The sequence below is a fragment of the Malaclemys terrapin genome, chromosome 7, assembly GCF_027887155.1.
Source record: "Malaclemys terrapin pileata isolate rMalTer1 chromosome 7, rMalTer1.hap1, whole genome shotgun sequence".
NCBI lineage: Eukaryota > Metazoa > Chordata > Testudines > Emydidae > Malaclemys > Malaclemys terrapin.
The window spans coordinates 18,562,653-18,576,231 of NC_071511.1; the positions used below are offsets into that span (position 1 = coordinate 18,562,653).

A 13,579-nucleotide genomic window follows, 5' to 3' on the forward strand; every position below is an offset into this window, starting at 1 on the left:
AAATATTTCTGTTCTGTATCTGAGGAAAAAAACAGATTGCCTCATCATATGATGATGGTGACACTCTTTCCCTTCCTCTAGTATCGCTGGAGGATGTTAAACAGCAGCTTCTTAAGTCAGACATTTTGAAATCTGCAGGCCCAGATAACTTGTATGCAAGAGTTTTAAAGAGCTGGCTGTGGAGCTCACTGGATGGTAATGTTGATTTTCAATAAGCCTTGGACATCGATCCTGGGCAAGATAATGGAGCAACTGATATAGAACTCAATAAAGTATTAAAGGAAAGTAATAAAATGTAATGTCAATCAACATGAATTACTGGAAAATAGAACTTGTCAAACTAACTTGATACCTTATTTTTTTTTAAGTGAGATTACAAGTTTAGTTGATAAAGGTAATTAGCATTTGTAAGGCATTCGACTTGGTACTGCATTACATTTTGATTAAAAAACTGTAACGATATAAAATTAACAATGGCTCATGTTAAATGGACTAAAAGCTGGCTAACTGATAGGTCTCAAAATATTACTGTAAACGGAATCGGCGAGTGGGTGTGTTTCCAGTAGGAGGTTCCAGAGGTGTCTGTTCTTGGCCCTACTCTGTGTAACACTTTTATCAGTGACCTGAGAGAAAGCATAAAATCATCACTGATGAAGTTTGCAGATGACATTCGGGGGAGCAGTAAATAATGAAGAGGATTGGTCACTGATTCAGAGTGATCTTGGTTGCTTGTTAAACTAGACACAAGTAAACAACATGTGTTTTAAAACAGTTACATGTAAATGTATACACCTAGGAACAAAGAATATGGGCCTTACTTATAGGGCGGGAGACCCTATCCTGGGAACAGTGACTCTGTAAAAAATTTGGAGGTCGTGGTGGATAATCAGCTGAACATGAGCTGCCAGTGTGAAGCTGTTGCTAAAAGAGCTAATGTGACCCTTGGATACATAAACAGGAATCTTGAGTAGGAGTAGAGAGGTTGTTTTATCTCTGTATTTGTCACCGGTGTGACCCGCTGCTGAAATACCATGTTCTGTTTTGGTGCCCACGATTCAAGAAGGATGCTGAAAAATTGGACAGGGTTCAGAGAACCCTGGGTTATTTATTTATATTTAGAGAAGAGCCATGAGAATGATTAAAAGATTAGAAAATCTGCCTATAGTGATACAGACTCAAGGAGTTCAATCTATTTAGTTTAACAAAGAGAGGGTTAATGGGTGACTTGATTACAGTCTATAAGTACCTACATGGGGAACAAATATTTGATAATGGGCTCTTCGATCTACAAGCGAAAGGTATCATGAGATCCAGTGGCTGAAAGTTGAAGCTAGTCAAATTCAGACTGAAAATAAGGCATACATTTTTAACAATGAGAGTAACTATTGGAACAGTTTACCAAGGGTTATGGTGGATTCTCTCACTGACCATTTTAAATCAGAATTGTATGTTTTTGTCTAAAAGAGACATGTTAGGAATTATTCTGGGGAAGTTCCGTGGCCTAGGCTATATAGGAGGTCGGAGTAGATGATCACAGTGGTCCCTTCTGGCTTTGAAATCTTTGAATTTTGTGTGGATGCAATTGCACTAGAATAAATTGTTCATACTGGTACAGCTTTTTAGAAATAAGCTATGCTTATGTAAATACTTGTGTATTGGTTCAGCTCTGTCCACATTAGTTTTACTATATGAACTTCTGAAGTTTTCAATCCTTCTATTATTCTTTTAGGGTTGGTCTACACTCAATTTACTATCACTGGCATCTCTTACAGGAAAAGCTTGTAAGAGTACTATCTTTTCCCTCTGGCCCCCTTCAAATTTGACTTCTGCTGAGGGCCAGATCCTGTAGTACTCAGTGGGGCAAAACACCCACTGACGTCAAAAGATTTTGCATGAGAGAAGGCTTAAGGGCTGCAGGATTTGGCCTCTGTTTTTAAATACTCAGAAGGGTCCTGTGTATTCTGTAATGCTTTGGAATTTGATGTATGCTTATTTTCTAGAATCTAAACCTTTCTTTTGACTAAAAGACATACTCTTTATGAGTGCAAAGAAAACCATCCGACAGAGAACAATGCAATGTGAGGCAGTGATTTGTCTGAAATTGTTGCAATAGAGTGCATGGGGACTTGATAGAAGGGTTCTGGGTTCGAGGGGGATCTGAGAGTATTTTAAATCAGTCTTTTAAAAAAAATCCTCTAGATGTTGACTTTCATCATGCTGGCTCGACTCTCCACACTGTGTCCTAATGCAGTTCTACAAAGGCTAGAGCGATTGATTGAACCCCTGCGGGCAACCTGCTCTACTAAGGTAAGATTAAATGAAAGCTTCAGTTGAGTGTCTGCGATTTTGGAAAAAAAGTCAGTACTATGCTTCTGTGTGCAATAGAGATTTTCCAAGATCCGGAAAGTCTGCAAGCACCACTGCTTTGGTACTGCAGTCTGGGTCTTAATCCCTGGTAAAAGCAAGAATTTCACATTTGTAATAAAACAAAAATTAAATGTTTCTGAAAGGTATGGGGCCTTAGACCATTTGTCAGAACTTGCTGAAAATGAGCCAATTTGAGGCCTACAATATCTAAAATATTTGTTATGGAATGGAATTTTTGTCAAGTTCTTAAAAACTAGACCTTTGCAAAAAATATTTAAAGTAATAAATGGTACTGTGGTCTTGAGGTTAAACTCAACCTACTTAAAGCATAGTTTGCTTATTTCCATACTTGCAGTAAATAGCACTCAAGATCATTTGAGTTTTGAGACTTTAATTGTGGTTCTGCTCTGAAAAAATGACTATAAAAATGTTGTGATGTTCCATGTTTATGGGCTTTGAAATATTTCTATATCAGACTTGCTCAATTACTAAATAAAAGGATGGGTTTTCAAACTGCCATCCCTGCAAAGTCACCGTGCATGTTCCAACCAGTGACATATTTTCTACACTAGGAACTAAAACAGCTCTGTTGATGTGCAAGCCACAATAGAATCCAGCTCCCTCTCCCATAGCTGTGTTGGCTTTGCAGGTGTAAAAAAAAAAAAACTAATACAAAAGCAAATTTATTTTCAGGAAAGTATTCAGCGTGCATATAGCAGGGTGATGTTTAGTTGCCATTTTAACCTAATTATAGACTTTGTGGTGAAGAGACATTAAAACCAAGCAGTGAAAAAGTAACCACAGCTGCTAGATGTCATGTAATAGTATTAACTTCACATATAGGTGGAGCAATTATAATTGAGGTCATGAATACCTAGTCACCTTGGCTGCCAATAGGAAATTTAGTTTTGTTGATTAGTTTGGTCAGGTGTATTGTACTGTACCCTAGAATTTATTATTTTAGATGTGTAACTTAAACTGATGTATCTATGTAGCACTTGCTAATGGAGATGGGTGTAGGTATCCAGGCAGAAATAGCCTTTTGTGAATACATGTACATAATTTAGCTTGTTCATAATCATCTTAATGATGAAGTACGACTACGGTGGGCATTTTCAACAATGCTCAGTGTCCGTTTAATTCTGCTCTCTCTGAATCAGTTAAGTCCATGGGGATTGCTTTTGGAAAAAAAGCAAAAATCACCATCCCACCTCTCTGACTCCCTCCCACTTCGACTGTGCATATGTTCATCCTTTTCCAGATCCCATTTAAGGGCGGTGTTTTACATTTTTTAGGTAAAAGCTGGTTCAGTGAAACAGGAATTTGAAAAGCAGGATGAACTGAAACGGTCAGCAATGAGGGCGGTAGCTGCTCTACTAACCATCCCTGAAGTAGAGAAAAGTCCAGTGATGGCTGAATTTTCTTCTCAAATCAGAGCCAATCCCGAAATGGCTTCACTCTATGAAAGCATTCAGAAGGATTCAGCTTCATTACCTACCACAGAATCAATGGACATGAATTAAAGTCCTCTCTATCCTTCCCCCATTACCCTCCTCCCCCCACAACATGTAAGTGAAATAGATGCTGCATAGGCAGGTAGAAGACTGTCTCAAAGCTAGCCTCAGCTTAAAAAAAGTTTGCTGTTTAAGAAAATGACTGCTAGTTCAGCTATGTGAGTCAGACTTCTGATTAAATAAGTTGGCAATAAGACTAAGGTTAAAAGGGCTGTGTGCTGCAGAGGGAGTGAAAAACAAGTATATTAAATTATTCAGCATGTTATTAAAGGGCTTAAGTGAGGCCATCTGAATTTACTATTACAATTCAATACTGAAAAATAGAAACTGTCTCTTGGAAGTTCCCACCTTTGTAGCATTTCTTGCACTGCCATTTTGAATAAGGACAGTAGTTTAAAGGCAACTCAGTTTTCATTTTTGCCATTACACATGCATTTCTATCCAAAATAACTTGTCTGCAGAAGGTCTTTCTATCCTTTTCACTAGACTACACTAAAATTAAGAGCAAATGTCCTGAAACTCAGAACAAGTGGCAGTACCACAGCCGTCTTCAAAATTAAGACACCCCACACTAAGATGTTTACTATAAACTACACTTGAGCAGAATTTCTTTCAAGCTCTACTGGTTTTCAGTGTAGCTAAATTCACAATTTTATTGATATTCTAATAATTTTTATAGCAGCAAAAGGCAAAGCTCACTTGATATTTCATTCTCAAGAAGTTTGACCGTACAAAGTAACTAAAATCAAGTGTCTTCCCCAATAGAATGGCATCTGTTTTAAATTATGATTTTAATCTTTCCCAAAAAGTATTTCTTTAATCTTTTTATATATGCAGCAGTCTTTTCCTGTATTAAGTTGCCAGCAGTGTTCCACTGGGTAACTATAGACTCTTGGTTGTGACTGTCAGACACCAAAGCATTGATGTATTCCAAACTGTAGTCATTAGAACTAAAGAAATACAGCTGTAGAAGAGACCTGCCTTCAGTATTCGGATATCAAATATCTAGTAAAATAGTATAAGGCAACTACTAAGTTGCATGAATGTAAATTAGCTCTTTTGCACACCATGCAAGAACTTGTCAATAGTTGTCTTGCTCAAATCCTGCCCTCCACAGGGAAAATTCTGTAACAAGAATGACAGATGGAATAATGGTAAACCAGAGAATGAAGCCATAACACTTATTACAAATCCATGTCTGTAAGCTTTCATTTCAGGTTGTTTCCTGTTTTTGACTGAGTGGTTAGTGTGAAACATTTTAACGGTCCTATTTATAGTGCAAAGTGTGAGACCTTTCCATTTGGTATGAGTGGCATCTTAGGAAAATAAAGATGTATTTTTGAAGCTGTATCTGCTCCAATATTTAATAGAAGTAAAACACATTTGGTTAACCACACCATTTCAGCTATGCTGCTCCTAGTCCGTCCCTTAAACTACTTTAGGGAGATATACTCGTGACGTTTCAGAAGACCATTACATTTTTTTATTCTTTTTCTATTAATTCTCCCACTATTGCATTCCATATGCTATGCTCCAACACTGCAAGGTGCAGGTTTCCAATTCCATAGTTATAGCACAGAATCTTTCCTTTATCTAAAGCATTAGGTATTAACTACTACCAGAGAATAAGCACCAGAGGGTCCTGTGGCACCTTTAAGACTAACAGAAGTATTGGGAGCATAAGCTTTGCTCCCAATACTTCTGTTAGTCTTAAAGGTGCCACAGGACCCTCTGGTGCTTTTTACAGATTCAGACTAACACGGCTACCCCTCAGTTACTTGCTACCAGAGAATAGTACCTGTTAACTAATGCAAGTCATCTCTACACAGTATTGAGTTGCAGCACCACTGAATTAAAAAACAAAAAACAAACAAACAACCACTCACCACACACACACCCCCCACACTTAACTACAAGAACTTGCTAAAATAGTGGGCAAATGTCCTCATCAGGAAGATTTATACTAGTCTTAACCATACAGCATGGTGTACTACTATACTTCCTAGAAGATTAGTGTTCCTTAACAGAAGTAGCAGTGGAGCAATTCAAGGGGTGCTGTACTCCCATTCCCCTTTCAGCTTCCTATGGTGAGTCTTTAAATTCAAACATGCTATATATAGTTCCCCCACACTGGAACAGGAAGTGAACAGGCAGCTTAGAAATGCTCTAGACAAAGTGTAACAGCATTCACTGTAGTAGCCCCATTAGAGGCCTCCTTTTGAATTCAATAAGCTTTCTACACTTATGCATGAAATAAGGACCTTAAGACTTACAGTAGGAAAATGAAAGCTAATTCAGTACCAGTGCAATTTCACACCATTGCAATAGTGCAGTTCCTTCCCTCCACCTTTAAGAACAGCACAGAAGGAAAACTGAGGCACTCAGTCTGCTTTTAGTCTCACTTTTTCACTAATATTTCATAGGGAGATGAAATCTTCATTGAGGTCTGGTCTGATGAAGACTTAATACAACCATTCAACACGTACCATCACATTGTGGCTTTTTTGTATTTTATTAATTACAGTTACACAGAGGAGACGACCATTTATTCGTTTTCCTCACTGCGCAGTCTGGCATTTGGATTGGTGATCTTGATCGCAAGCTGAGCTGCTCGTTCCACGATTACCTTGCGGTTCTTGGAGGAAACGTTGTGAGCAATCTCTGCACAATAAGACCTATTAAAATATTAATATGGATAAAGAATCAGTATTTCAGCAGCATAAGGCAGGCCAGTATTCAATTCACAGCCTAGGGGGGGGAAAAGTCTCCCCCTTTTAAGCAGCACAGGAATGGAAATATTGAGCTAAGCGTGCATGCATTGTGTAGGGAAAGAACAAGCAAGCAGCTCTAATGAAGTATTTTTGAAAGAAAGTTAAAATAAATATTTGAAGAATCAAATATAGTATTAGCTGGTGTCTGATGAGAATTCAGAATGTAAGCAGTTACTCCTCTGCAACACTCTTCTGGACTATTTATAACTAGGACTAAATAGGCTTAAGTTTGAATGGAAACATTAAATCTAAATTCTGAACACACCATGTTAGTTGAAAGATGAGTAGGTTTTAATCTGGTATTTTAGCAAAATCTACAAAAAAGTTTAAACAGCCCAAATATTCCACTTGCACTTCATGTCCTTTCTCCATGTCTCATCTGCCCACTGCTGTAGAAGATTAACTCTTGCAGTAGGACAGTGTGTCAAATCACAAAATATTAGTACCGGCTTCCTGCTCCCAAGTAGCAACACACTCCCCTACCCTGCTACTGAACTGTCTACTATTCTCTTCTTCAAATGCCAACTGCATTTTCCTCTCCTGACCCCACTTCTCTGCATTATTTCTAACATCCGCGGATTGAGTTACTGCTGGAATAAGGCAGCGCAGATCCAATGAAAACAGCCAGGTTGCATCCACTCATGTCAGTAGTGACTCAAGCCCTACCACTGATAGTTTCCTTGTGGGGCTCAGTTTAGTTACAGCAAAACGTAACACGTAGTTAGAAAATGCAATTCAAAATATAACAGGGACCAAATATGTTTCCTGCAATACACAAGTCATCAGATGCATTTACAAGAATAAAAGGTTACTGTTTAAAGAATTAAGTGTCATTTTATAAAGCCTCTATTAGTTACTACATATGACTATGAACTTTTGCTTGTACAATTTAGCAAATACGGTATTAAGAAAAATGCAGTCTTAAAACACATTATTCCTAAATCATTACTGGGTTTCCACCTTGTCCTTATAGCACCTAAATGTCAAGTTGATGAAAGCAAATCCATCTGCCTAGTACTATTTTCTAGGATGCTGCTGCAGCAGTTTGTAGACATGGAGGTATTCAGCACATTGTCAAATCAGACCCTGAATTTAGTGTGATATTAAGATCAATCATGATACTTAAGTTAAAGAGAGGTTGTGGAATCCCCATCAGTGGAGGTTTTAAAGAACAGATTACACAAACCAGTCAGGAAAGGCCTAGTTATACTTGGTCCTGCTCAACATTAGAGTTAAGGAGGACTACATGACATGACTTCTCCAGGGCCCTTGCGCCATACATTTTTATGGTTCTATAATGTAGTTACTCAGGAAGCCTGTATCACAAGAATAAGATCTACAAAAACCTATACAAAGCAAAGTTTAGGGTTTGTTTAATCAAAGTTCAAAATTATTTCTACCCTTTGAATGTTTGATCATAAAATGATCTGATCATAAAGGCTGAACAGGACAATGCACTGTACTTAAATAGAATGGCTAATTCTGTTCTTTTAAGCCAGGTGTTCTTAAGCTCTCTCCACCTTGGACCCCAAAACTCAAATACAACCTTGTTTTTTTACCTCAATTCCCAAAACCCTTTATGGTCACATCTCACAGTCTTTTATTGTTCCTAAAAAAACATGGTATTACAGGAACAGCAAGAAACCATGGCTTGGTTTTGAGTTGGAGGGTACAGGCTGGTCAGCAAGTTGATATTGCAGAGGGATAGGAATGCTGTACAAGGGTGGCTAGAGCAGTTGCAGGCTAGGGCTAGTTTCAGTTCATCCCCTCCCATATTCTGCTCCAGGAAGGTTCCACTTAAGAGATGTCAAGAAGTTGACTACTTTAACAAGCAGGACTGCATGTTCATCCTCTAATGCATGTCAGTAGTGTCCAAAGGCCTAGAAACATGACTGAGGCCCCAATGAGCTAAGGCCCTGAATAATGGCATGGTACTTCCTGGGCACAAAGCATGGTATAGATGGGCAAGAAGAGGGAGCAGCTCCAGCGACAGGCAAAGGCAGGAGAAAAAGAACAGAGCATCTTGGGCTTAAAATCTAGCAGATTCTAACCATTTCACTGGATCTCTCCCTCCCCTGGAAACTTCCCCTGCACTCCTGCCCCCCATCCCACCCCCCCGAGAACCTTGATTTTGATCACAAAATCACATCAGAACTGAAGTGTAAACCTGCATCACAGAATACCAGGGTTAGTTTAAGACATTTTGAATGAGTTTTAAAGAGATCTTTCCCAACTTACTTGTTACTCATCAGCAGCACCTCAAGTTCTTTGACATTGTGGACCAGAAACTTTTTGAATCCTGTGGGCAGCATGTGTTTCGTCTTTCTATTGCTACCATAACCAATGTTGGGCATCAAGATTTGGCCCTTGAACCTCCTGCGAGCTCTGTTATCGATACCTCTTGGTTTACGCCAGTTGCGCTACAGAAATGCAAGGAAATTTTAAGAATACAATTGCACAATCGTGAAGAATAAATCCAAAGATTCAGGGTGGACGTGATCTTTTTCAAACAAACATTTCTCACATCCTACAACATTACAAGCACATCTGCAAGGAACCTCTACCATGGTGTTATTACAGAAAATCCACATTTCTGATTCTCGATAATTAAAGGTACTTTTTATGTTTGACCTCATCGTAGCAACTAAATATAGTCACTTCTGAGGCTTTAAGATTTAGACACTTTTCCAATTTTTTTTTTCTCCAGTGGGATGCGTACCTTGATCTTGACATAGCGATCTGATTGATGGCGGATGAACTTCTTGGTTCTCTTCTTGACGATCTTAGGTTTCACCAGGGGTCTGAGGGCAGGCATGGTGTCTATGATAGATAAAACACGGATAAGAAAGACCACAGAACAAGATGGCAATAAGTCATCTCACTCAAACCTGTAGCAGATTGCCTTCCATTAACTAACCACTTCCAAAGCTAGTAATGGAATGGGTATTCCTCTGCAGTAGTTCTCCCTCCTGCTTCCGAAGCTGGAAGAGTACTGTAAGCTCTCCAGATGCGGTCCTGGGGAGGTCCCATTTTGCCCACACGAGTCAAAGTTATTTGGGAATAAAATGTCTTTGCAAGTTGTATCATAGAACTTGCACAAGACGTTTTTAGAAGTTTAATTCCCAAATGATCCCACCCATCCTCCCAGTTCTGTGGCTGTTGATAGACTCCTTCCAGTTTGTGCCCAAACAGCTGAGTCTAAAAAGCCATCCTTGCAACATGTACTAGTTTCCATTCCATAGAAACTAGAAAAGTAAATATAATCTTGCCCCCCACCCCCCATACCAGCTAGATCTCCAGTATCGCCTCAGCAGATGCTATTTCAGTTTGAGTTATGTGTCCATTAAAGAACGTTTTGGTTTCCCCTGTGCAATGCAATAACTCCCTCTAGCATTAACCTTTCCCTTACCTACAGCAAGGCTCCCACTTCCACTGGCCAACACAGTGGCTTATGCAACCACTTTAAATTGGGATTTCCAGTGCGATCTTGGTTGACTAGAGGTGAACGATGCTCAGATACTAGGATGTTCAGCACAGTAGTATAAAGAGATTAGATAGCGACGTCCGCGTGATCACTCGTGTGAGTAAATTACCACTCAGTAGGAGGAGGGCATTTTGGAGGATCCTAGTAGGATTCCTCCGATCACGCTCCCCTCCTCCCCCTAAGCAGGCCTCTTGCCACTGGGTTTCCAGGCGCACAGCCGAGGCGACACTGGAGCCCCTGCAGGGGTGGGGGACGATGCCCCGTTTCCCCCAGCTGCAGCCCCAGCATTCGGAGACGGGATCCGCGCCCCCCTCCCCTGGCAGCCCGAGCTGGGGGGGGAGAAAGCTCCGGTCACCCAGCGTTGGGGGCCAGGGGGTCTCCTGCTCTGCCCCCTGCTTTCCCAGAGCCGGCGAATGAATCCACCCCTTCAATCGGGGAGCCCAGAACTCGCCCCTCCCGGAGCGGCCCACCACATCCCCGAGCTCGCCTAACCCCCCTTCCCTGCATCCCGCTCCCGAATCCGGCTCGGCCGCCAGGCAACCCCCCGGCTCCGCGGCCTGGGCTCCGCCGCCACAATAACCCCCCCGCCGGGAAATACCCCGGAGCGCTGAAGGAGGGAGCCGCCAACGGGCCTTGGGAGCCGGTAGGGCCGGGCTAGCGGGTCCCCGGGCACCGATGGCGACAGATCCCGGCGCGGCACTTACCAGTTCCTAATGGCGGCCACCCTGACAGGCAGCGCCGCTGAAAGAGAGAGAACGGGCGAGCGCGCGGGCTGATGAGGTAACGCCTGAAGGTCCTGGCAGGCCAGATCTCTGATCAGGACCCAGAAAGGGGGACTCTGAACCAGCCTCCTAACCCTAGTAACTACGATGATTAGATGAAGACCAGAGAGTATTTATTTAAGAGAATAACAGATGTTAAAATGACTCGTAGTTTTTCTACAATAATAGCAACTATAATCTGCCAGGACCTGTCTCCAAGCAACTTCCGTTAATGGCATAGGCAACAGCCAGAGGAGCGAGAATGAAGCTACTTCCGCCAGTACTGATACCACTAACTGCGGGCCATCTAGTGGCAGGTTTCGGATACTGCAGTGTTGATGCCACATGGCACCCAAGGGCAGATTACTACGTTTTTGGCTGTATTAATTTATTTATTTTTTTCATTTTATTGACATTTTTTTTCCTGCGTCTTCACGGGAGATTGTCAGGTAACAAAGCTTCAAATATTAATTGTTGGTTGCATAAAATGTTGCTTTACGAAATCAATATTTTTATAATAATGTAATATTAATAAATATACCTACGGTATATAAACTCTTTACAATGTATTTTCTATTAATATTAAGGATTTTTCTTAATTTTTAGGGACGTTTCCAGATAAAATATTTCTTAAATGTCTGTTTCTTGCTAGTGTTGACAACTTTTGCTGTTTTTATCACAGGACACAAACTGTTGGTGTTTTTTCTCAAAGCTCATCTTTTAGGCAATGTTTAATTTTCTGCGTTTCACTTAGGTTTCAGTAGGGTTACCATATTTCAGCAAGCAAAAAAGAGGACGGGAGGAGCCCCGCCCTAGCCCCGCCCCTGCCCCTCCCACTTCCCGCCCCCCTCAGAACCCCCAATCCTCCCCCCCTTCCTTGTCCCCTGACTGCCCCAACCCTTATCCCCACCCCCAGACAGACCCCTGGGACTCCCATGCCCCATCCAACCACTCCCCAGCCCCTGACAGCCCCCCCCAGAACTCCCAACCCATCTAAACCCCTCTGCTCCCTGTCCCCTGACTGCTCCGATCCCTCTCCCCACTCCTGCCCCCTGACAGCCCCCCCCAGAACTCCCAACCCATCTAAACCCCTCTGCTCCCTGTCCCCTGACTGCTCCGATCCCTCTCCCCACTCCTGCCCCCTGACAGCTCCCACCCAGAACTCCCAACCCCCCACCCCGCTCCTTGTCCCCTGACTGCCCCCTCCTGGGACCCCTCCTCCTAACTGCCCTCCAGAACCCCACCCCCTACCTAAGCCTCCCTGTTACTTGTCCCCTAACTGCCCCCTCCTAAGACCCTCCCCCAACTGCCCCCCAGGACCCTACCTGTACCCTGACTGCCAAAAACCTTCTCCACACACACCCCAAAAAGCCCCCCCCCCGTCTCTTGACTGCCCCCTCCAGAACCTTCCCTGCCCCTTCTCCTGCCCCCTGGCCCCCTTACCCTGCCGCTCAGAACATGGTGTTGGGCTCTGTGCAGAGCCGGACACGTGGCTGCGCTCCCCAGCACAACACACAACCCGGTCCCTGCCCCCACACAGTGCTGCCGGAGCGGGGCACTGGGCTACAGGGGAGGAGGAGCAAACGGCTCAGCAGGCCGGCTGGCTCAGAATGCAGGGGAGGGAGGGGCGGGGAAGAGGAGCTCTACAGCTGCTCCAGAGTCCAGTCTGGCAAGCTGCAGGGGAAGGGCTCTGGCTGCCAGAGCCCCATGCGAGCGGCTGAATTTCCTGCAGCCTTCCCAGCTGTGCCTCGCTCTGCATGGGGGGGAAATCCCGGACATTTTGAGTGATTTACAAATTCCCCCCCGGACGCTATTTTTAACACAAAAAGGAGGACATGTCCGGGTAAATGCGGACGAATGGTAACCCTAGTTTCAGTCCTCCTGCAACTGGATCCAGTTGGCTCATGTAATTAGTGATATTTTTGGACAGGATGTAAAACTAATCTGGGAAGTTTTGGCTGCCCTGGTAATTAGAAAAGACCTGGCACTTATCACGAGACTAGCTCTTTGCCCTGAGGATTTAACCAAATCTAGGTACAGTAACTGCATTCTGTGTCCCTGCATTGCCCTTGCAATTCTAGTTCTTGAAATGTATCCCTTAGTTCCCTGCTTAGAAGTAGGCTTGGGAGAATTTGACAGTCACTATAGGATACCAGCAAAGGAATAAATTGGTATTTTTCTAATAATTTTACTTTAGGGTGAGGTTACCTTATATGACTGGGATTAAGTCCACATGGCTATATGAGGTTGTTTGCTGCCTCTCTTATAGGATGCACCTGGGAGATCCAGGTACCTACCCCAATAGGGCTGAACCATAAAATGAAATGAGTCAATGGATTCTAAGCAGGGACTCAAGTGGGGCTCTGTTGAGTGGATGTACTTTTAGAGAACCTTGGGACTAGAATGTTTTTAAAGCTTTCAATGATATATCAAGTCTTTGGGAACATATTTTATCTGTTTATACCTTTTCCTTCAGAATCCCATTTATACCCTTGCTAAGCTTGTTTGAGGATCCTATCATATTTTTGTAAGATCCTATCTCTATCCTCTCCTGTAGGGATATCCTAGTTCTAGAATCCAGTCTTGCAAGTACCTATGTAACTGTTTTAACTTTAAACTCCTGAGTAGACTCTGGAAGTTAATAGGACTACTCGTGTGCTTAAAATTAAGTATCTGCATAAA

At 42.4% G+C, this 13,579-nt stretch overlaps 2 protein-coding genes and 1 non-coding gene across 4 annotated transcripts in view; 1 reads left to right on the forward strand and 2 right to left on the reverse strand.

Annotated features, from left to right (window-relative positions):
- Positions 1-5,229, forward strand: part of LOC128840001 (cullin-associated NEDD8-dissociated protein 1-like) — a 32,813-nt gene extending 27,584 nt beyond the window's left edge. Inside the window, exons 14-15 of the mRNA XM_054033419.1 lie at positions 2,200-2,307; positions 3,663-5,229. Coding sequence (XP_053889394.1) covers positions 2,200-2,307; positions 3,663-3,890 — 336 coding nt within the window. The 3' untranslated portion in view covers positions 3,891-5,229. The remainder of the gene's footprint in view (positions 1-2,199; positions 2,308-3,662) is intronic.
- Positions 5,230-6,369: 1,140 nt separating this feature from the next.
- On the reverse strand, positions 6,370-10,948 carry RPL32 (ribosomal protein L32). Of its 2 annotated transcripts, none has more exons than XM_054033420.1 (4): positions 10,841-10,948; positions 9,372-9,472; positions 8,891-9,072; positions 6,370-6,556 (listed from the first exon to the last, which is right to left on the reverse strand). In XM_054033420.1, exons 2-4 carry the CDS (start codon positions 9,465-9,467, stop codon positions 6,427-6,429), a joined length of 408 nt encoding a protein of 135 aa, XP_053889395.1. In that variant the 5' UTR covers positions 9,468-9,472; positions 10,841-10,948; the 3' UTR covers positions 6,370-6,426. The 2 variants fall into 2 exon arrangements, with proteins under 2 accessions (XP_053889395.1, XP_053889396.1); XM_054033421.1 differs by lacking the exon at positions 10,841-10,948 and adding an exon at positions 10,062-10,171.
- On the reverse strand, positions 9,539-9,678 carry LOC128841377 (small nucleolar RNA SNORA7). Its single transcript, XR_008445818.1, has one exon. It is a non-coding gene; the product is annotated as a small nucleolar RNA SNORA7 (small nucleolar RNA).
- Positions 10,949-13,579: the final 2,631 nt, after the last annotated feature.

What these genes read in the sequence shown, in the direction of transcription:
- RPL32 (XM_054033420.1), bottom strand. Translation starts at nt 9,467, where the DNA reads ATGCCTGCCCTCAGACCCCTGGTGAAACCTAAGATCGTCAAGAAGAGA. An exon ending in ATCGCTATGTCAAGATCAAG is followed by an intron (nt 9,073 to 9,371) that starts GTACGCATCCCA and finishes GCATTTCTGTAG; the next exon opens with CGCAACTGGCGTAAACCAAG. An exon ending in GTGCTGCTGATGAGTAACAA is followed by an intron (nt 6,557 to 8,890) that starts GTAAGTTGGGAA and finishes ATATTTTAATAG; the next exon opens with GTCTTATTGTGCAGAGATTG.